Genomic DNA, 22512 nt, shown 5'->3' with positions numbered 1-22512 from the left:
ATCCTAAAGAACGCACCTCTGACAATGCAGCAATCCCTCAGTATTGCACTGGAGTGTCAGCCATGAATTTTGGGTTCAAGTCCTGGCGTGGGCCTTGTAGTGCCTTACCCTACATATTAAAACATGAGATATCTGAATGGTAAAAATGAATCTGAACATTTGAAAGCATCCTGCCTTTCATACAATAAAAATTACATACAGCATTGACATCACAAACTATTTAACTCCAAGTCAATCAGAAACTATCAAACTCTTATTGGCTGGTGGAGGGGATGGGGGGAAAGTGGATTTATGTCATTGACAATGAATAGGTTTAAGTTGCGTTCACATCTCTTTAAGATTAAATGTTATCTGAGACATAAATTAGTTCTGAAGTTGATATTTTTGTTTTAAAATTTAACCATTTCCTACCTCCAAGACTTTATGTACTCCTCCAATTCTGACCTCTCACATGTCCCCAATTTACATTGCCCCTCTTTTTGGCAGCCGTGCTTTCAGCTGCCCAGGCCCTAAATTCTGGAATCCCTGCCTAAACCTCTCCATTTCTCTACCTTCAAGACATTCCTTAAAAAATCATCTCATTGGCCACTTATTCTAATATCTCTTTATGTGTCTACTCAAACTTTTGTTTGATAATGCTCCTACAAAGCACCCTTGGAATATTTTGTCTAATCAACATTTAAATTTACAAAAGTGAAATAAAGGAATGGACCTCTTGCAATCCGTGGAGCTTTAATCTGGTTCTTTATTCTGGGCAATTCAGGTCACGTTATCAGAACCACGGCACAGAGACTGCATTCCGCACATGCGCCATTGGGTTCCAGCTGAAACTAGACAAGTGACTAAGTCTGTTAAGTGTACTCTTCACTTTCCTAATATTTGGATTATTCATTAGTGGCCACTGAAGAAGAGAAAATGACTGAGTTCGTGGCTGAACCTGCTCCCATGGAAATAGAAAAAAGTTCAGAAAAAATTGACATGTCTTTAGGCAAGTATACGTTCTCCTAAAACCACGTGTCTACTTTCTTCTAAAATTATTGACATTAAAATACTCGGGGGAGCCGCTGACTATTACCGTGATAAACTAAAATATTGTGTATATAATTCAAAAGTGTATTTAGATGATAATTTTGTACTTTTAGTGAGAACTGGGAGGAGGGGGTTTAAGTGACAGGAGTAGTGTAAGATCATGCAGATCCAATTCGTTGGAGTCAGTACTAAATTTGGAACTGTGATATTAAATACTTGTAGCGTCACATACAGAAATACTGCGACAGAAGGTCGGAGTTGCCAGAAAGGATATGACTAATTGTTAGTTGGAAACAATTGTGTTTCTAATTTATATTTTATTATCTTTTCATCCATTTTATTGCTTTTTAAAGAGTTGGTAGTATTATTAAATTCGCTTTCTTAAACAAACAGCTGTAACGTTCAACTCGAAATCTGAGAGATCATCTGGCTAAAAGTAAAAGGTCGGTTTTGTCGAGTTCTTACACAGGTTCATAACAGATGCACTGGCTTTAGTGAAAAGCTCAAACCACCAGAGGCAACTTGGTTGCTTTGGGAAGTGGCTGCCAGCACCTGTCTCTTCATTTAAAAAGTATTTATCTTGCCAGTGAATGATCAGATCAAATTATCAGATATTTACAATCTCTTTATTGGGAAGCCTTTAATTTCTGTGATTAGCCATGCGTTTTGGGGGAAAATCTGTATCTTCTTTTGGGGCAATCCCTTTAAGATCAAAGTGAAACTAGAATAATTTTGGAAAGCGGGATAATTAGTTTTCCTGGGTATGAGATCATTAGACTTCTAACAAGTGCCCATGTGACCTGAGGTGGTTGTGAGGATAGAAGTTAAAAAGCCTAGAGTAAATAGTCAATTGGAGATCAAACCACAGCTGGTCTCAGGACCTACAGTTCAGAACACAGAACTTGTGTGAGGGGGAGCAAGCAAAGCTTTCAGTTTGCTATTTGGCTGTAAAAAGAAAATGCAACTTCAGATGCTCTTGGTAAAGCAATGTGTGAGCAAGATGAGTGTTTATATCAGAAGATAAGACAATGAACTGGGTGCATTGGGTGGTTGGAAAGCTATCCCATTGGGACTGTCGTGATCCGAGTGAGAGAGGGTTCATCGGCAAGCGCCTGGTCAGAGTTGACTGTATTAGGAGCTTCAAATAGAATGCAGCTGCCAGTGAAAGTGGCTCACAGGCTAAATCCATTGATTGGGAAGTGAGAAATCCTAGGTACTGGAAGCCAAATTGGAAAGACTGAGATTGCATGTGGTGCCATATTTGTGTAGGAAGTGATGTGATTGTTTGTTAACTACATGAAGCATATCTTTGTATCGGCGGTGAAATTGACCTTTTAATTTGAAATATCCTTTGCCTGTTAATTAATGTTTGAACTATCTTGATTTTAGATGGTTTGTAACAGTAAAAGTTTTAAAAAGTAAAATATTGTCCACCAGTTTTCTTTCCATTGTCGTAGTGAGAATTATAAACCAACTGTCAATCTATATTGGTTTATATTTGGAAAAATAGCAATTCATGATTTTTATAGCAAATCACTTGGGCTAGAATTTGGATAGCTCTCTTTTTTGGGCATGGGGTGATGATTCGCGATCTACCCCTCCCCATTCAGATTAAGGTAGGCAACATGTGAATTTGAATGAATGCAGCGTTGGCTAGAATGTTCCCATGGTGCTGTTCTCCCCTAAATGCTGCCTGTGGCCCCTGTATTCTGCTGGGGTGGGGTGAGGGGGGAGGTGCTGCAGACCGCATTATTAGCAAACCATGTGGTCCAATCAGCCTTCCTTCCTAAAGGCAGACTCCCCAATAAAGGCAGCTGAACTGCTGAAGCACAGACTGCTGGTCAATCAGTTGGAAAGATTACAAGAAGCACAACAGCCTAGCACGCAAGGGGGTGCTGCTACCAGATTTAGTAATGCTGTTCTGGGGAGTGAGGTAGAGCCCAGGAGGGAGGTTATGCTTTCCATGTGGGCAGGAAGCCCTCACACACCAGCCAGGAAGGAGTGAGAGCATGTTGTCAGGGAGATCAATGATTGCAGTCTAACAATAAGATCATGACAACAGTGCTAGAAAAAGTACAATGATCTCTCACAGGTGGAAAAACTCTTGTAGCTACAGAATTCATGTGGCTAATCCGATTAAGTTTATGGGCAATGGTGAGCCGTCCACCTCGCCCCCTCCCGTCTATCCCGGAATGTTGGTGGTGGGGGGTTCGGCAATAGTAATGCCATTGAATGTCAAGGGAAGCTGGTTAGATATTCTCTTGTCAGAGATGTTCATTGCTCAGCACTTGTATGTCATAAATGCTACTTTCTACCTATCAGCCCCAGCTTCAATAATTGCACTGGATGACAATGTAGGATATAAAATTATTGATTGGAATGAATTAAAAGGCAGCATTACCTGAAGCAGGGCAAAGAATTGTATAAATCATAATCATTATGTGAAATTTCAGAAAAGACCTCATTACAAAATGCATTCACAAGTATTTGCCATTGTTTGCCATTTATATATAAAGGTGAGGTTTTTTTTAGCTACCTTCTGTTATTTATTCATTCATAGGATGTGGGCATCACTGGCATGGCCAGCATTTGGTGCCCATCCTTAATTGTCCTTCAGAACAGGCTGGGGAGCCCCTTTTTAAACCACTGCGGCCATGTGGTGTAAGTAGACCCACGGTGCTGTTAGGAAAAGAGTTCCCAACAGCAGTGAAGGCACGGCAACATATTTTCAAGTCATGATGGTGTGTGACTTGGTGAGGAACTTGGCGATGATGGTGGTACCGTACATCTGCTCCGCTTGACCTTCATGGTAGAGGTTGCAGGTTTGTTGAAGAACCTTTAGCGAGTTTCTGCATGTGCATCTTGTAGACGGTGTATACTGCTGCCACTGTGTGCCAGTGGTGGAGGGAATGAATGTTTAAGACAGGGGATGAGGTGCCAATCAAATGGATTGCTCTGTTCTGGATGATGTGAACTTTCTAAGTTTTGTTGGAGCTGCTCTCATCCAAGAAAGCGGAGTGTACCCTATCACATGCCTTAATTTTGATTTGCAAATAGTGGAAAAGCTTTTTGGAGTCAGGAGGTAAAGGTCTCGCTGCAGCAAACCAATCTTCTGACCTCCCCTTGTATTCACAGTATTTATATGGCTGGTCCAGTTAAGTTTCTGGTGGAACACCTCGGATGGGGTGGGATTCGACAATGTCACGGGAGGTGATTAGACACTCTTATTAGAGTTAATTGTGTTCCTGGCACTTATATGCCACTTGTGAGCATAGACCTGAATGTGGTCTTGGTCTTGCTGCCTGCAGGCATGGCTGCTTAAGAATCTGAGAAGTTGTGAATGGCGCTGAACACAGTGCAATCATCAGTGAACATCCTCACTTCTGACCTTATATTGGAGAAAAGGTCACTGATGAAGCAGCTGAAGATAACTGCACTTAAGACACTATCCTGAGTAATTGCTGCAGTTATATCCTAGGGCTGAGATGATTGGTCTCTAACAACCAAAGCCACCTTCCTTTCTGCTACGTAAGTCTCCATCCATTTGAGTATTTACCCCTTATTTCCATTACCTTAAACTTGATTCAATGACAAACAGGATAGCGTCCTAATTTAGGCAGAGAATGCACATTATAAAAACACTTCTGATAAAATGCCATTGACCTGAAACATGGGGCTGGATTTTCATGGAGAAGGCAGGAAGGTGGAGTTGGGAAACAGACCTGTCTTCTTTAAAAAGGCTGCCACTCTCCATATTTTTGTTCCAGATAGACAGGGCGGGATGGAGACAGGCCCACGGCTTCCAGAGGCAGGCCCAAGGTGACAACGGAGGCAGGTGGATGGCCAGGCCGGTATACTAGGAAACCTGCCCCCCATTTACTTAGGACATGGGCCCAGTTTTAATGATGAATGTCGAGCTCTCAAACCTTCATCCCTCACCCCCCAACACCCCACATGTCCCCTCCCCTCGCTGCCCATGTATCCCCCAGAGCCACTCGCCCAGTATCCATTATGGGCAGACCCCAGGAGGAATATTTTTGAACTAGAGATGAAAAAAAATTCAACTTCCAACAATCTAATAAAGTTCTCAGACAAATTCACTTCCTACTGAAAAATACTCCAATAAAATGGATTCAAAAAATTTAAATCCCCTCAAATAATTAGCCTGTTATAAAAACAAACAAACATCTATTTCATTAATCACATTAAAGGCAGATAACCCTTTAATAACTTCTTAAAACTGCCAATCAAAATGCGAACACAACACTATTGAGATAAGTGGGTCTGGAGCTTTTGAAACTCAGCCAGGCATTCATTGTGACCTCAGCTGGGAAATGTAAGCAATGGATTCTATTGAAACAGAAAAAAATAGATATACCAGATCTCCTGTCAATCAAAGCAGCCCAGGGGCAAGTGGGGGATTTTTAAAAAATCTAAGCGATAGCTGCTAAAAGTTTTTGTTTCATTTTAAAAGTACTCTGGCAAATAAACCATTTCAAATTATTACAATAGAGACGCCAAGCAGTGTTTTCTTCAGTTTTTAATGCATAAGAACACTTTTCCCATTGGGAAAAGTACTCTAATGCATCTCAACACTTACGCCATGCTGTTCAATGTAATGTTCAACTTATCCTTGCAGGACAGAGTCCTGTAATCAATCAATCAATCAACCACAGTAAAAACACATTTAACTTACAATACAGCATCTAACTATTGAAACTAAAAGAACAAATTTTTTTTGTATATCAAAGCCCATCAATGAATTAATTCCAGAAGCAGGTAACTGTATTTTGGGGGGTATCTGGGGTTTCCCTGTGGCTCATGCCTCCTCTGGGAGGCTATGAATCATAATTACTTACTGAAGGGGCCCTTTTCAACTGAAATTTAGGGAGGATTTAAATTGCGCAACCACACAATTTAGCCGGCAAGAGTGAGGATGATGTGTTCCCACACCCTTATCCTGTGCTGGCTAAAATTGCCGGAAACAGGAATGGGGACAGGAGTCCCAGAATCAGATCCCACCTGCCATTTTTAAAGGGCTCCTGAGTTGTTATCCCAACTCAGCGAAAATCTGTGCAGTTAATTTTGTTTCCCTCTCCATGGATGCTGTCTGACCTGCTTAGCATTTCCAGCATTTTCTGATTTTGTTTCAGATTTCCAGCATTCACAATATTTTGCCTTCGCTTCTTATCCATGTGCTATTTGATGTACAGTAGAGATGTAAACTACACTTGACTGAATGAGAGAATGTATGTATTTTTGGTGGGTTACATTATTTGCATTTCTATAGTGTGCTTTTTTTCACCCAATGCAGACCCCTCCAGTTGGGCTAAAAGTTTACCCTTTTCAATTGCCATCCAGGACACTAAACGCAATATGTAAAAGCACCCTTAATTAATTTCCAGTGGGCTGAGAGTCCTCAACATTAAAATTGCCTCCATTTAGCAGCATTTGTGTTTTGCAGTCTCTCTCAATGAGGCTAAAGGAATAGAGAAATGTAAAATTATCATTACTTCAGTAGAGAGCTTGTGACGTGGAATTGCAGGAGAATGTTCTGAAGTTGAAGTTGAGGCATATTGTTCTAGCCTTGCCATACATAATATCTGATACCTTCCATTCTTTAGTAAAATGTGTTTACAATGTCACATGGTACAAAGAGGCAAAAGGGCCCCGTTAACCATTAGCAGCATCCATCTTCCCTTTAGAACATTAAGGTAAGGAGAAAATATTGCATTTTGCATTCTTAAATATCCCAATACACAATCCAATTTTATGCAGTAATGTTATCCAGTAATATTTTGCAACAGTATAATTTTGATTTTAAACATGCTTTTACATTTTTCAGATGATATTATTGAACTCAATAAAAGGGAAACCGACTCTACAACAACTCCATTAAGAAGGACAAGAGGACAACGGAAAAAGCAACAGCATTTAAGTTTTCGTAAACCACAAAATCATCTTGGAAGAGGAGTGCAGCAAGATGTACAAGGTGACCTCAACTTCATCAAAGCTAACCATGCTATTAAACAATAGCATGTGCTGACAACTGCAAGCCTAGGAGCTGAACAATATATCTAGCCTTGCATTTTTATTGCCAGATTTATGTTATCCCATTGCTACCATCTGATCTCTTCTGTAGGTTAGTGACCAATGGTATTATCAGGAAAGCAGGGGGGGGAGATTTTTTTTCTGCATTAGCTGAAGCAAAGTTGCAATCCCACTTATGAAGAACATATTTATGATCAGGCTACACCAAGCACACTTTTCCCCCACCATCCATTGAGTGAAGGTGAATGAATGAAGTGAAGCAATAGGCAGAAAAATTCTACAGATCGTTGAAAAAAAATCCTAAAGAATGGGACCTGGTTTATTTTTGCTTAAGTTCTCAAAACAGTACAAAGAACATTTTCAACTTGAGAGCTTTAGCCTATTTATTAAGTTAATGCATGGAGGGAATTCTTTGTTTGATGGTGCAAAAATGTAATGCAAAGGTGGGAAATTTTAAAGCAATATAGATTGAAAGGTGCAGTATAGAACAAAGGAGGAAGAAAGTAAAGAATATGCCAAAAAGAGGAAATATAAAAATCAAATACAATGACCTTAAGTTGTGCAATGGAGATGTGCATTAATATGATCGTTTTTAAAAGTACTTCTAGTTCAATTGAGTATGTACTCCAAACTGTTCAATTGTGGATATTATAAATGTTGTTAACTCTCAGCAGTTTTGATTATCATGTATTTGTTGATTGTGTCCATGATATCAGTTTGTATATCGAGGTCTCATTTATGTGTCTCAATCCTTGAAGCCCGTTGTGGTACAAATCAAATGGGCAACCAGGCTCCATTTTCTGATATGTGCTCCTGTCTAGTATGGCTCCAGACAAGGAACCTTTGCCTCATAAAATTCATCCTTTTCTCAGTCAGTTCATTCATTAATTCCAATGCTGAATTGCAGAGACAACAATTCAGTAAGGTTATTAAAACATGGCCAAGTGTGCTCAGCAGATTATTTGTTTATATCAATTTAATTAGGATCCAATAGACCGAGGAGAAATATCTCTGAATTACAAGGATACAGCAGGGTTAATCGACGTTGGCAGACCCAGGTTAAAAATATCAGGACAAGATCAGATGGAAGAAGACTCACTGTAGCAACCAAAGGAGTGAGCCCATTAAATCGTAAAGCAACTGTTCGCATGGTAATACAAACCAATCAGCTGATGATATCAGCCCTTATTTTTGCTTGAAAAATTATGATTTTGAAAATAAATTGATTTCCAATATTCTTTACAGGATATGCAACAAATTGCACCCATTAGGAAAGGAACTCAATGGCTCATGCGAGGAAGACCACAGCAGGCCCAAAAGACATTCAGGCTAACAAGACAGGGGCCTCAAATTCCAAAAAGAAGGTAACAAGCAATAACTGACCTACCTGACGCATAATCTACAGTCTCTCCCTCCAACATCCACCGCCGCCAAGACCTGCTCTCCAGCAATGATGTCTCTCTCTCTCCCTTCAGCACCAATCTCCGACCTTCCCTCCCATCCCTCTGATTGCCACGATCTCCAGCTACATAGCCTACTTCCCTACTGCTCTTGTTCATGTCCAACAGCCAGCGGGTCAATCTAGCTTTCTGACGGGTGGGAAATCAGAGAAAAGTTTATAATGAGGCTCTTCCTAATTGAGATGCTCACCAAGGCTCAGTTTGAGTTCTACCAGGACCATCTAGCTCCAGATCTCATTACAACCTCAGTCCACAAGTGGACAGAAGTGTTGAGTTCTTGGTGAGATGAGAAGGACTCCCCTTGACGAAAAGGCCGCATTTGACTGAGCATGGCATCAAGGAGCCATAACAAAACCGAAGTCAATGGGAATCAGGGCAAAACTCTTCACTGGTTGGAGTCATACCTAGCACAGAGGAAGATGGTTGTGGTTGTTGAAGGCCAATCATCTCAACTCAGCACACCACTGCAGGAATTCCTAGGCCCAACAAAGTTCAGTTCTTTCAACAATGACCTTTCCTCCATCATAAGGTTGGAGGTCAGGATGTTTGCTAGTGATTGGCCACAAGTTCAATTCTGTTCACAACTCCTGTTGTGAAGCTGTCTGTACCTGCATGCAGCAAGACTTGGACAACATTCACATATGGGTCATTAAGTGGCAAGTAAAATTTACACCACTCTCAAGTGCCAAACAATGACCCATCTCCAACAAGAGAGAATCCAACCATCTCTCCTTGATATTCAACAACATTACTATTGACAAATCCCCTATTATCAACATCCTGGAGGTTACCATTGACCATAAACTTAAATGAGCCAGCCACATAGAAAGTGTGGCTACAAGAGCAGTCAGAGACTTGGAATTCCATGGTGAATAACTCACCCCTGACTCCACAAAGCCTGTTGAGCACCTACAAGGCACAAGTCAGGAGTGTGATGGAATGCTCTCCACTTACCTGGATGTGTACAGCTCCAACAATACTCAAGAAGCTTTACACTATCCAGGGCAAAGCAACTCGCTTGATCGGCACACTATTCACCAGCTTAAACATTCAGTTCCTCCACCACCTTAAACGTTGACTTCTTCTGCCACTAGCACACAGTGGCTGCAGTGTGTATCGTCTACAAGATGTACTGCAGCAACGCACTAAGGCTCTTTGGACAACCTTCCAAATCCTCAACCTCTACCACCTGGAAGATCAAGTGGAACAGGCACATGGAAATACCTTCATCTACAAGATTCCCTCCAAATCACACACCACCCTGACTTGGAAGTATATTGTCTCTTCTTCACTGTCACTGGGTCAAAATCCCTTCCTAACAGCATTGTGGGTGTACCTACACCAGCTAGACTGCAGTGGTTCAAGAAGGCAGCTCACCACCACATTCTCAAGGGAAATTATGGATGGGCAATAAATGCTGGCGTTGTCACCGATGCCCACATCCCATGGATGAATTTTTTTAAAATTCAGCAGCATATCCTTCTTTCTGGCCTTCAAAGATTTTTGCAGTGTTTCCACACTCCACAGTATTCTCCCCGCCTTCCTGTAAATATTGAAGCCAGAATTCCTTTTCACTTTTTTTTTGAAAATTGCTTTTATTCTAGTCTGATGGTACGTCGAGTTCGCAGTGGGAATAAGTGAGGAATTAGGCAGGATTGACAATGGGAGTACAGGAAACAAACATGGCTGCCAAATGAATATTATTTAATTTTCTTCTTCCTCATGTTCAATCCCTGAAATGATTTGCATCATTTCAAAGCCAATTCTGAATGAGGCAGATCAGATAGTTTTATGGTGGAAAAAGTCTGGATTTGACCAGAAACCAGATGGACTTCTTTCGCTCTTATAAGGAAATATAGAACCTCATAGGGCAGCATTATGATCGATGGGAATAAATTACTGAATTTTCTGCCTGGGTGGTAGCTGGTGAAGTGGATCTCCTGCCAGCTGTAAAATCTAATTTTCATTTATTCAATGTAATTGCTAAGAGGGCAAAACAATGGTTCCAAATTACAGGTCAGGGAGAGGAGCAAAGAAAATAAATGTAGGTACGAAAAGTGATTGGCAATATTAGGGACACTGTCAGTTTGACTGTGAGACTTCTCTGTTATTCCAGGTGCCAGGGAGCAGGTATATTGTCAGGGATAGGTGAGATTCCTACTTTACACAGAGGGCAAAGAGAGACCTTTAAATTAAAATGATGTTAAACTGGTAGTATTGCCTATTTTAAAATGTTTTTGAATGTCAGTAGCTATGTTTTTGAACAAATAAAGTGGGAGAATATTAAAATTCAGAAATATAAACAGCTATAAAATAATCAATTACACCCAATAATACATCATGGCCTATTTTAAAATGTTTTTGAATGTCAGTAGGTATGTTTTTGAACCAATAAAGTGGAAGAATATAAAAATTCATAAATATAAACAGCTATCTACAATATTCAATTAAACCCAATAATACATTGTGTCTACCGAACTTCACAACATTTACATGTTACCAGGCAAATTGAACTGATAAACTGTTATCTTGTTGTGAATACAGGAACAATCAGAACCTTCCACTATGGCCTAATTAGGCCATCTGTACTTTATCCTAAATGACCAGAAGAAAATCCACACTTTTGTGTTGAGACAGTACATGTTATACTTCAATTTTTAAAATTTATCTCCACTACCTCTTAATTGTCAGACTGCTTGTCTGATATCTAGTATCAGCCACTGACTCAATCCCTTTCCCTTTGCTATTTTAAGCTGAACCAGATCACTCACAGCCTTGGTATTTGACATCATGTTGAGCTTTCGAGCCCTCTCCCTATCGCTGTAGCCACCTCCAGTCTCAAAAACCTTAGAGATCTCTGCATGTCTCTTAAATTCTGGCCTCTTACACATCCCTGATTTTAACTGCTCCAAGATTGGCAGCTGTAAACTCTAGAATTCCCTCCCTAAATTTCCCAGCCTGTCTACCTCCATCCCTTCCTTTAAGATGCTCTGAAAAATCTGCCTCTTTGTCCAAACTTTTGGTCAGCACCCTAATTTTCTTTTATGTGGCTCCCTGCCTGTTTGATAACTGTCCTGTGGGAATAAGTGAGGGAAGAGATGGGATTGGGAATGAGTGTACGCAGTCCTAAGAAATAAATGTGCCTGTCAAGTGTACATTGTTTGACCTCCTTATTCCTCTAGTTCAGTGCCTGAATGCAGATGCACTGATTCAATGCCAATTCTCAGATAGCCATGCCATTACTATTAAAAATGTAGCTGTGAAAATACTGTTTAGCATTTTTCTTCAAAAGACCTTGCAATTTGAATATATCTTTTGCTGTTACAGGATTATGTTCCAGAATAGAGGGGCAAGTCAGCAGAAGAAACAACAAACGCAGAGGCAAAGACGACAAACCAGAGTTAACATTAACAGAGGGGTATGTTGCATGCTGCATTGATGTCTTTGGAAAAGGATTTGGAGGAATGCATTTGATTCCAGAGAGCAATCAGTTAGATGGTCACTCAACTACAAAGCAGAAATAATCTAAAGAGAGAATAAAACAGTTTTTTCATTATATTTCTGGAATAGCCCCATCACATTGAGTATCATTACCCAAAGATGAGCAGTTTAATCAGCTCCAGTTTTAGCACCACTCAATTTCACTAGCTCTCATCCAGGGTAGAAAAGGGGAAACAAATATGTAAATATATGCTTAGTGGACTCTACAGGACAAATTCACTGATCCTGGCCACTCCATCACAAGCCATGCTTTAGAGGCAGCATGAGTTGGAAAATCTCCCTTTGAGCATTACTGACCACTGGGAGCACAGACTCCTGAATTTATCCTAACATCCTGAAGCAGCTATTTTTCACAGTTACTGCTAAATTGTAGTAGACCGCCTCTCCTCCACAAGAGTTAAGTGGAACAGTTTATTTTTGTTTTAATAATGACAGTGTGGCTGTGGGTTTGTCTATCTCCATTGCCTAAGTAATGAGTCTGTTTAGAACAGCAAGGATAAGAGTGACACTCTAAGCTCTTCTAACAGGAAGGGAGTGGTGAGTTGTTAGTACCCACAATGTGCCCATTTGTAAACTGTAACACTTTTGTTTTTAACCTATTATTAATGCAGGAAAAAACAGATAGGGAAGAGAAAGCCTTTACCACTGCAGGCAGTGGCAACTTTGCTTTATATGGAGGAGATGGTAGTGTAGTGGTAATGTCACAGGAGTAGTAATCCAGAGGTCCAAGCTCTGGGAACACGTGTTCGGATCCCACCACAACAGTTAGTGGAATTTAAATTCAATTAATAGAAACATACAATTGAAATCTAGTCTCAGTAATGGTGACCTTGGAACTATCATCAATTGTTGTAAAAACCTATTTGGTTCATTAATGTCCTTTAAGGAAGGAAGTCTGCTGTCCTTACCTACATGTGACCAGAGTGGTGTGGTTGACTCTTAACTACCCTCTGAAATGGCCCACCAAGCCACTTAGCTCAAGGGCAATTAGGGATAGGCAACAAATGTTGACTTTGCCAGCGACATCCCCATCCCATGAAAGAATAAGTAAAAAAGAAAATACTACCATTAGAGGAAAAAAAAAATCTATGGGATAGATATTTCCCTGTTAGATCAGTTGATAAGTTACCTATTGGTTTGTGTTGTGGAACTGAGACAAAATGACCAGGAAAGTCGTAAGTTTAATTCCTGTATTTTTGGTGGTATTAGTTGGAGCAACAGAGGGATACCATAATTGACTTCAATGGAAGAGAATGAAACCAGCCTGGATTCCTTCACCCAATGAAACAATGGTCTCTTAACCTCTTAATTCTTGTTGGGGGGGCGATACCAGAAGATGACAAAAATCAGGCTTGGCAGTGATGCCCTGAACAGCTAAATACCTAGACAGCATTCATCCTCCTCAGTCAAATGTGAAGGGGTTGACTGACTTTTAAATGGTCAAATGCAGAGCATGCTGGATGATTGTTCATACCCATGGTGAAAGACGGCTGCGGTTTTATGATACTGCCCTCGATAAGTTAAAGACAAAAGTGCCGCACTGGGCTCTGAGTGCCAACAGGTGTTCCAGTGCAACTCAACAGATTCATTAGCCAAGCTTAATGGGTAAAAAATATTGAACCACTAGCAAGGTGAGCACAGGATGGGAGTTGGAGGTGGTGGCAGTGGTGAGTGAGAAAGATCGCAATTTTGAAAGGACCCCACAAAAATAATTTCAAACCTATCTTTGCCCCTTTTAAAATATAACCAACTGGATTACCAGGGTTAATGGGGCAGTTGGGCTGCTGACTATATTTTTGAGGCCATTATTACCTCTCATTACACATTCTTGGCTGAGAGCCCAGAAATCCAATGGAACACGCAAACACCTGAGCCCCAGGGGAAACATTGCTTGATTGAAAGCTCTAGCTCTCTGATCGCTTCTGTCAATTGCACGATGTTTATTTACACAAGATAAAGAGGTTCAAGTTCTTGTAGTTTCTGCTATTGATACTTTTTGAGTTTTTTTTTTAAAAGAACGTGGAAAGTTATCAATTAATGCCTTTTTTTCATACATCCTAATGTGACTAAATGGTTCATTGGTTTTGTATAGTGTATTGTAGGTGGATGGGCAGAGAAGTGCCATAGCCTGGCATGAAGGACATGGGGGGCCTTAGGAAATGGGTGGGAGACATATCTTGGAATTGGGCACATGAGGGGCCATAGTGGGTGGATGGGGAGGCATACGTTGGCCTGGTTTGGGGTGGTGGGGAGTGTGGTGCACGAGGAGGAGCTTTTAAACTTGCCTTTCAAAAGGTTCCCTCATGCAGACTATCATTCACAGCACCTTCTGAGGTGCCGTGAACCATGACTCTTTGAAAAGCTGGCCTGATTCCATGAAAATTGTGGAGGACTAGGACATGTCTGTCCTTGCAGCGGAGCTGGCCTGGTCGGGAATACAGGGTGCGGGCTCGTGACCCTGACCAGCCCACACCTTTAAAAAGCTCTACAGAAAATCCGAAACCCAGGAATGGGGTTGGGAATCCCAGAATCGGATCGTAGCTGACACTCTCTACCTTCCATGAGACACCTGACTCCATGAAAATCCATCCCATAGATTTTGATTCATTTTTTTTATCCCATATGTGTCTGAATTTTAGTTTCCACCAATGGGTGCAAGAGCTGCGCAGAAGAAACAAAGGACTAGAATGTAAGTAACTGCCTGCAGGAACAATGTTGTATCCAATGTGTGTATGTATGTGTGCATGTAAGTACTCTCTCGGCCCAAGCATCTTCCCACCGAAGGCTAATCCTTGCCACCTCCTTCCCACTCCACCTCCTTCTCAATCCACCCCCACTCTCTGCTGACAACCCCATGGCAAAGCCTCCAATTCCCCAAACCCTTAGGCCTCTATCTTTCCCATCAAATCCTGTGGCACAGATCACCCCTCACCCCCAAGTCTCCAAATCCCTCGCACACGGGCTTCCAACACCCTTCTCTCTGTGGATCAGCCTCCCCAAGCTCCCACCCTGACTGAGGCATGAGCCTATTTAGTCCTACAGTCTCCTCTGGCCCCGTCTGACTGAAAGTTAAACATTTTAGCCAGGTTGGCTTCCGGGCGGGAAACCTGTTGGTGACACCACACATATGCTATGGAGTTAAAATTTCACAGCTTGTAGTGGATCCCTAGTCTTTGGAGAATTACAAATGTGCAAAGCACACACACACAGCAGATCTCTGCTGGAAGCAATGGACATTTTAAAAAAGGACCACTTGCGCTATAATTGTGGGAGCCTTTTTATCACGTGCATAATAATGTAAGACTAAACCTATACTCCATCTGTATTGCAAAAACTAAACACAGGAATGTACTTCAAAGATGTAATGTTGCTCGTAAGTCAGTCAAGCTATACTATTATGGTTTGTAATGTCATTTGAATCTTTTAACATGCTCCAGTTTATGCACTAATCCTAAGTTTGTTTCTTTTTCATTAGTGTACTGTAAGAAAAAAGCAGTGCAATAAGCTGCAATTACATGTTATCTCCCTGTCTCAGACAGCTACTGTGGAATGTGAAGGGCAGTCTGCAGGCTGTTAACCAGCCAACTGTACATCACTGGCATTAACCTCAAAGTAGCTTTCTGCATGTTTACACTTAGTTTTCAAAGTCCCATCCTTTTTTTTTGGGAAAGTGCGGGTAGGAGCAACAGCTTTCTGCTGGCTTTTAAAACATTTCTTACAAAGTTTTAGAAGCTCCCAAGAGCAATGTAACAGTGAGTTTCCACTGCTGCCTAGCAAGAACCGAGTTAAGTCCTGCATCACCACTGGATACAAACTTTACAAAGTGTGAATCGGGTTCCTGGAGTGTGATTGGGAATCAGATGGGAACTTGACTCTACTTTCATATCAGTATGCACCTAAAATCACTTCACACTGAGGCAAGAGTAGCAAAATAACTGCACTCTTTTAAAAAACATGTTATTGAATTCCATTTCAATCATCGCAGGAGCTGGCATAAAGCGGTCTGTCAATGGAAATAGTTTTGGCATCACCAGAGCCATTTTCTTCATTTTTCAAAATGTAGAAATAACTCCACAAATAAGCTAACATTTCCAGAAATAACACACTTCTATTTAAGGCTAAAAATCATGTCATAGTGATGTATGAAGTATAAGGGTGTTTGGGACTGTAAGATTTAATGTGGGACTGGGGAAAGAGTACCGCCCAAAATTATGATGCAGAGAGTCACATGGGAGTAGTAGAGTGTAGTGGTGAATCCGGTAGAAGTCGGCATGAAAATAACATCTAGTCAGTGTCAATATCAGAAATGCTGGTCCCTTTAAGAGTAAACCAGGACAAGCTTCAGAGTGAATTGAGAGCAGGTGATGCTCATTGAAGCCTCCACTTAAGAGCTAGGCTTTTCCCCAGTAAAGAGGGCTTTGTTTCTGGACAGGGTAAGGATTCAGAAGAGAAGAGTGGAAACTGGTATTTGTACTGAACTTTAGTTTAACAATAAAACAGCTGTGATTCACAGAATGTCTTCTGCCTGATTTGGTAAATGGATATCCACCTATTGGACAGTCAGGACTGTATATATGTATATAGTTGTGTGTTATTAATAAACAGTTATTGTTCAACCATACTAGCCTCGAGACCTCTTCATGAGACAACATACAACAATACAACATAGTGGCAGCAGGTGAAGGACCCCAAAATCCCTAAGAATGAAGAAGTAAAGAAACTGCAGTCTGCCTGAGAGAAGTGGGCCTCACGTGAAGATCTCAAATACACAGCTGGAGATTGCCTAAGAAGCTCCATTGCAGGCTTGGAGGCTGAAAGGCAGAAGAAAGCTCCACTGTGCAGCATATAAGGACTCCACCAGAGCACGTGGAGGTCTGTTGCAAGACCCAATTGAAGGCAGAGTCAAAGGACCGAGCCAGATTGCAAAAAGGTGAGCAAACGACAAAAAAAAGTCTGTAATAACCCTTTAAATTCAGTGCCATAATCAGGCAGCACTGGCAGACCGATTGTTTAACGAGCATGGCTTGAAGAACACTGCAGCCCGGATTCAAAATCAACGCCATAAGACATGACCACCCCGTGCGAATGAAAATAAAAATTAAAGCAAAGAATCAGCTTCAATTCAATTCCCCAAGCTCAGGAAAACAACTAGCTGGCCAAAATGATTTGCTCAAAAGGTTTTCTGCAGAACTGCTGAAGTTTAAAACAGCTCCATAACTCCACCAGGAGCCTGCAAAATCACTAAGTGCGGGAAGAAAGGGAAAAAAAGCTGTACTTCCCTGTGCTGAAAACAACCATGGATGGTAAATCAACACTGCTGGACCAATTAAGGAAGAGGGAAGAGCCAGGTGAGGTGCAAAATTGGGCATTATGAAGAAGATTTTTAAACCATAAGATAGCATCAGGCTTGAATAAGAAAACAGAGGCTGAACAAGTGAATACACTATCATATTCGATATGTCCAGTAGCCAATGACATAATTGCCAGACAAGGAATAAGTGAATCTTCCGATAACTTTGAAGCGGTCATGAAGTCCTTTGACACCCACTTTAACCTAAGAAGCAATAAATTTTTGGAGTGAGCAAAATTTAACAAGAAAGTCCAAAAGCCCAGGGAACCAATACGTTCTTTCATAAATGCATTATACAGATTGGCTGAAGGCTGTGACTAGGGAGACTTTAATTTGGAACTCATAAGAGACCAAATAATAGTGGGAGTGGCCGATGAAACTCTTTTGGATGTACTCCAATCTAAAGGTGATGAAAAAGCCATCCAAATTGTCAGACAATCGGCGGTCTGCCAGAAAAATCGATCCATTTTGCGTGGTGAAGTTAAACTGTGGTGCAGAACAATCCCAACAGTCCAGCTCATAAAGCAACAAAAGGGCAAGGAGAATCCAGGGCAAGGAAAGCAATACTCAAGCAAAACACAAGATGTTGGCAGACCATGTCAATGCTGTGGCACCAAGAGACCACACAGACATGAGCAATGTCCAGCAATCACTGCATCCACCTGGGACACTTTGGAAAGATGTGTAAGCCCACAACCTGGAGACCTGTGAAGGATCCCAAATTAGTCCATGAGATGGATGAGCCACACCAAAGTCATCCAGCAATGCTTCTTGGGAGAAATCAAGGATCCAATCCCAGATTCACATTTTGGAATGCTGACATATCTGAAAATGAATTTCAAGTTAGCTACAGGAGCCAGTGTGATGGTCCTGTCAGATCAGAAACCATGGCTAAAAGACATCTGGCTATAGACGACAGGTGCACCACTGTATGGTGCAACCGGCCATAGGCATGATTCAAGAGCTGCTCCCATATGGCAACAAGCAAACAATCAAAATTCTGTATGTCATCCGCAATCGACCATTTTCTCTCCTGAGTGGAGATGTCTGTGTTGTCCTCAGCCTCCTCAAAATGGCAGAAAATGTCAAAACAGCAACTGTAGCCAACTACACGGAATTGGAGACTTCTGAGAGATTTGCCAATGCTGATGACCTCCACTGGGACTTCAGTTCGAATTGTCCTGGCTCTTTGTAGAGGCAGTTATTCCAGCTCCTTTGCAGACGACAGGAAATACTTTTCTTCCATCAGACCAGCCAAATCTCCAGATGAGCACCATTATAGTTAAAACAGAAGATACAGAGGAGAAGGAGCAGCAGTAGAAGAGTAAGCCTGAACTTCAGAGACAAACAGTTGATGTCATAGGACCAGGAAAAACTACAGTAACGAAGCTGGAGCTTCAAGCTCACACGCACAACATCCTGAAGCAGGAGAGAAGCGACGGCCAAATCACCAAGACAAAATTCGGAGGTACAAGGACACATGAAGAAACAGAGTGCCACTTTAGAAGCCAAACTGCAGGTTGAGCTCAGGGATGAGGAACATACAAACATAGGGAGGTAAACCTTCAACTTCCAGGAAGAAGCTGACAGACCCCACTGAAAAAGAAAAGCTGAGTCCACTCTATGAATGAGCGGAGTGAACATTCCCTCTGGAAGCAGAGGGATAAGACCACGGTATCCAACCAAGGAAGACAGATTGTCGGCAAAGAAAAATACAACACTAAGGAGCGCAAGAAGCAAACCAGATCTTGACACCCAAATAATTGAAACACCAAGTATTGCAACTTCAACTCCAAACCAACAAAGTCAACCCAAAGCAATTGAGACTACCACTCCTCCAAACTTGAAAAGTACGGGAACTTGGAAGAGTCATAATGCCTGCAAACTACCTGAATCTGCAGTCCGAGACTTTGGGGGAGATGGGGTAGCCTGTAAATATTACTGTAGATACATTTGGGTAAAGACTTGGGGGGGATGTTGGGGAAGTGTACTATGGTGATCAAGACTGTGAAGGTTAATGTGGGACTGGAGAAACAGTACCGCCCACATTATGATGTAGAGAGTCACATGGGAGTAGGAGAGTGTAGTGGTGCACTTAGTAGAAGCCGGAATGAAGCTAGCACCTAATCAGAACTGAATCCTGTATATGTATATAGTTACGTGTTATCAATAAACAGTTGTTGTTCATCCATACAAGCCTCTTGACCTTTTCATGAGACAACATACTACAATGTAAGATTTCTTATAACTCTAGCTAACAGAATCTTGAGGATGGTGAAAAGAACAATATTAAGGCACATTTTTAAGGCTAGGAAATACACTGATAGTGGCTGCTATAGTTTGACACATGTTTAAAAAAACGCCAAATGGAGAGAAAATTACCTCAACCTAATATCATGCTTTGTTAATTTAAACTGTAAGGCATTAAAGAAAGAACTTGCATTTATATAACACATTTCATATCTTCACAGATAATTAATTTTGAAGTGTAGTCACTGTTGTAATGTAGGTAAACACAGCAGGCAATTAGTACATATTAAGGTCCCACAATAAATCAATGAGATAAGTAGCTAGATGATCTGTTTTAATGGTGTTAACTGAGGGATAAATGTTGGCCAGAATACTTGAAGGTCTCCCTCTCACTTATTAAAATGCTGGCGTGGGATCTTTTACATTCACAGCAGAACAGAAGTAGGCTATTCATCCCTTTGAGCCTGTTCAGCCATTCTGTTAGGCCATGGTTGATCTGTACCTCATCTCCATTTACACCTTGACAACATATCCCTTAAATAGCCTAACAAAAATCTATTAATCTCAGACTTGAAAATTGTAATTAATGGAGCACCTACAGTCTTATGGGGCAAAGAAAGCTCCAGATTTCCACTACAACTTGATTTTAGAAAGTGCTTCCTGACTTCACTTCTAAATGTCTAGCTCTCATTTTGGGATCATGCTTCTTGTTCTTGATTCCCCCAGCAGAGGAAATAGTTTATCTGAGTCTATGCAATTGGATGAATCCTTTTATAATTTTAAACCCCAGTTAGATCACCCCTCAACCTTCTAAACTCAAGGAAATAAAAGAACAAGTTTATACAACCTGTCATCATAATTTAATTCTTTCAGTCCTCATCATCCTGGTGAGTCTGCATTGCACGCTTTCCAAGGCCGTGTCTTTGCTAATGTACATTGTCCAAAACTGAAAGCAGTATTCCAGATGGGGTCTGACTAAGGCTCAGTACAACAGTATCCAAAGCTCCTTGATATAAGGGCCAACATTCCATTTGGCTGATAGGGACTTGATTTCCCATCTCATCTGAAAGAGGGCGTCTTGAATTGTGCAGCACTGAAATGTCAGTTGAATTAATGTCCTCAAGTTTGTGAAATGGGTCTTGAACGGAAAACTTTCTGATGCAGATGCAGGAATGCTACCATGAACCAAAGATGACACCATGCATCCAGTATCCTGTAGAAAATGTGTTTACTTGGCCAGGGGTCTGATAGACCCTTTGAAAGCAAGATGCTGGAAAATTCTCTTTGGTTATGCCAACCATGTGCAATTTGCATTTCTAAATCATGTGAGAATCTTGTTTTTACATTGTACTAATCATTTCATATATATGTTTATATAGAATTACACTATGCTGATTCTAGATTGATCGCTGCATACCTGACTTTGATTTTCTAGGTGGCGACAGCAGTCAACTTCTAGCTCCATCTTAACAGTATCTGTACCCAATCCACAGGCCAACCAGCAAGCAGTGTAAGTCAACAGTATCAAGAATGCTTCCTTGTCAGAAAAAAACTTAAACCTAAAAGTATTATTTATAACAACAAATATTCTGTGCCATTGTTCGTGGTGAGTCATAGCATGCATTGCACATAACAAGGTATTATCAGCAAAGTGTCAGCGAGGACCTATTACAGCATGTGGTGGGTGCGGTAGGAGGACCTACAAAAAGTTTAAGTATATCTATATGTAAATTTAGATCTACACCATCCTGCAGCAGAAAGTAAGCAGGCATTCATGATACAGCAGCAAAATACTGCGGACGCTGGCAATTTAAAATAAAAACAGAAAATGCAGGAAACACTCAGCAGGTCTGCCAGCACCTATGGAGAGGGGAACAGAGTTAATAGCCCAGGCCTTCTGAGCAGAGGCAATGATGAGCAGTTTGCCACTGTGCTCGAAGATTCCCCTGACTTGATGCTGCTGCACATTTCTTCTGGGGCCTTTCGATCCCGGCTGTCAGAGAAATGCACAATTCGGTGTCCCTCGGGGAACTCCATCAGACTGAAGCAGAGTCAGGAAAGACAGGACATACCTTTTTTATGGCACTAGCTGCCTTATGATAAGTTTAAAGGTCCATTCTTTGAACATTACAGCATGGATGAGTAAGTGCATGAACGAGTAAATGGGTAGGTTGGATGAGGTGGGTAGGTTGATATGATGGGGTAGGTGGGCGAAGTGGTAGGTGGGTGAGTGGGCAGTCAGGCTGCATAAGGGGTGTAGTTGGTCAGGGTCAGTTCAGAGGGTAGTTGGGTGTTCAGAGGGGGCAATTGCAGGTCAGTTGTGAAGTTACTCAGGTATTAGACTAGGTTTTAATTTGTTTAACATTTCCTGGGTAACTATCCAAGTCAATAATGCAGATGTGTTCCAAATCTTCAACTCTAGTTCAGAGTTGGAGATATTCACGGAGGGTCTCAGGGCACAAGGGAATCGCCCATCAAAGTTTAAACTTCCACAGGTTCCTGACGTACGATTTTCAGTCGTACGTCAGGTCTTCAATGATCTGGAGACTGGAAGGTTTGGCCCAATGTTTCAAGTCAGTGAAGCATCAGAACATTGATGAGAAACACTAATTCTGTTTCTCTCTCCCCAGATGCTATAAGACCTGCTGAGTACCAGCATCTTTTTTTAATTCACAATAAAGCTCTCTCTATATGATGCCAGAAATGTACCAGGAACATTCTGATCACTTAATTTTTCTTCTTCACCCGCTATATAATAGTATCCCCTTTTGACTCCCCTTTTCCTCTACACATTCAAGTGCGCATGAATTTACACCTGACAATACCAAGACACAATATATTTGCACCTGTATGGCTTATGACTAACAGAGC

General features: G+C 41.3%; 1 protein-coding gene across 1 annotated transcript in view; it reads left to right on the top strand.

Moving 5' to 3' along the window:
- Positions 1–804: 804 nt before the first annotated feature.
- LOC144683819 (UAP56-interacting factor-like) overlaps positions 805–22512 on the top strand; it is a 38471-nt gene continuing 16763 nt past the window's right edge. The window contains exons 1-7 of the mRNA XM_078547283.1: positions 805–988; positions 6875–7021; positions 8065–8231; positions 8326–8444; positions 11868–11958; positions 14681–14730; positions 21077–21151. Coding sequence (XP_078403409.1) covers positions 916–988; positions 6875–7021; positions 8065–8231; positions 8326–8444; positions 11868–11958; positions 14681–14730; positions 21077–21151 — 722 coding nt within the window. The 5' untranslated portion in view covers positions 805–915. The remainder of the gene's footprint in view (positions 989–6874; positions 7022–8064; positions 8232–8325; positions 8445–11867; positions 11959–14680; positions 14731–21076; positions 21152–22512) is intronic.

This window comes from Cetorhinus maximus, chromosome 8, assembly GCF_964194155.1.
Source record: "Cetorhinus maximus chromosome 8, sCetMax3.hap1.1, whole genome shotgun sequence".
NCBI lineage: Eukaryota > Metazoa > Chordata > Chondrichthyes > Lamniformes > Cetorhinidae > Cetorhinus > Cetorhinus maximus.
This window is presented reverse-complemented; position numbering and strand designations above follow the sequence as displayed.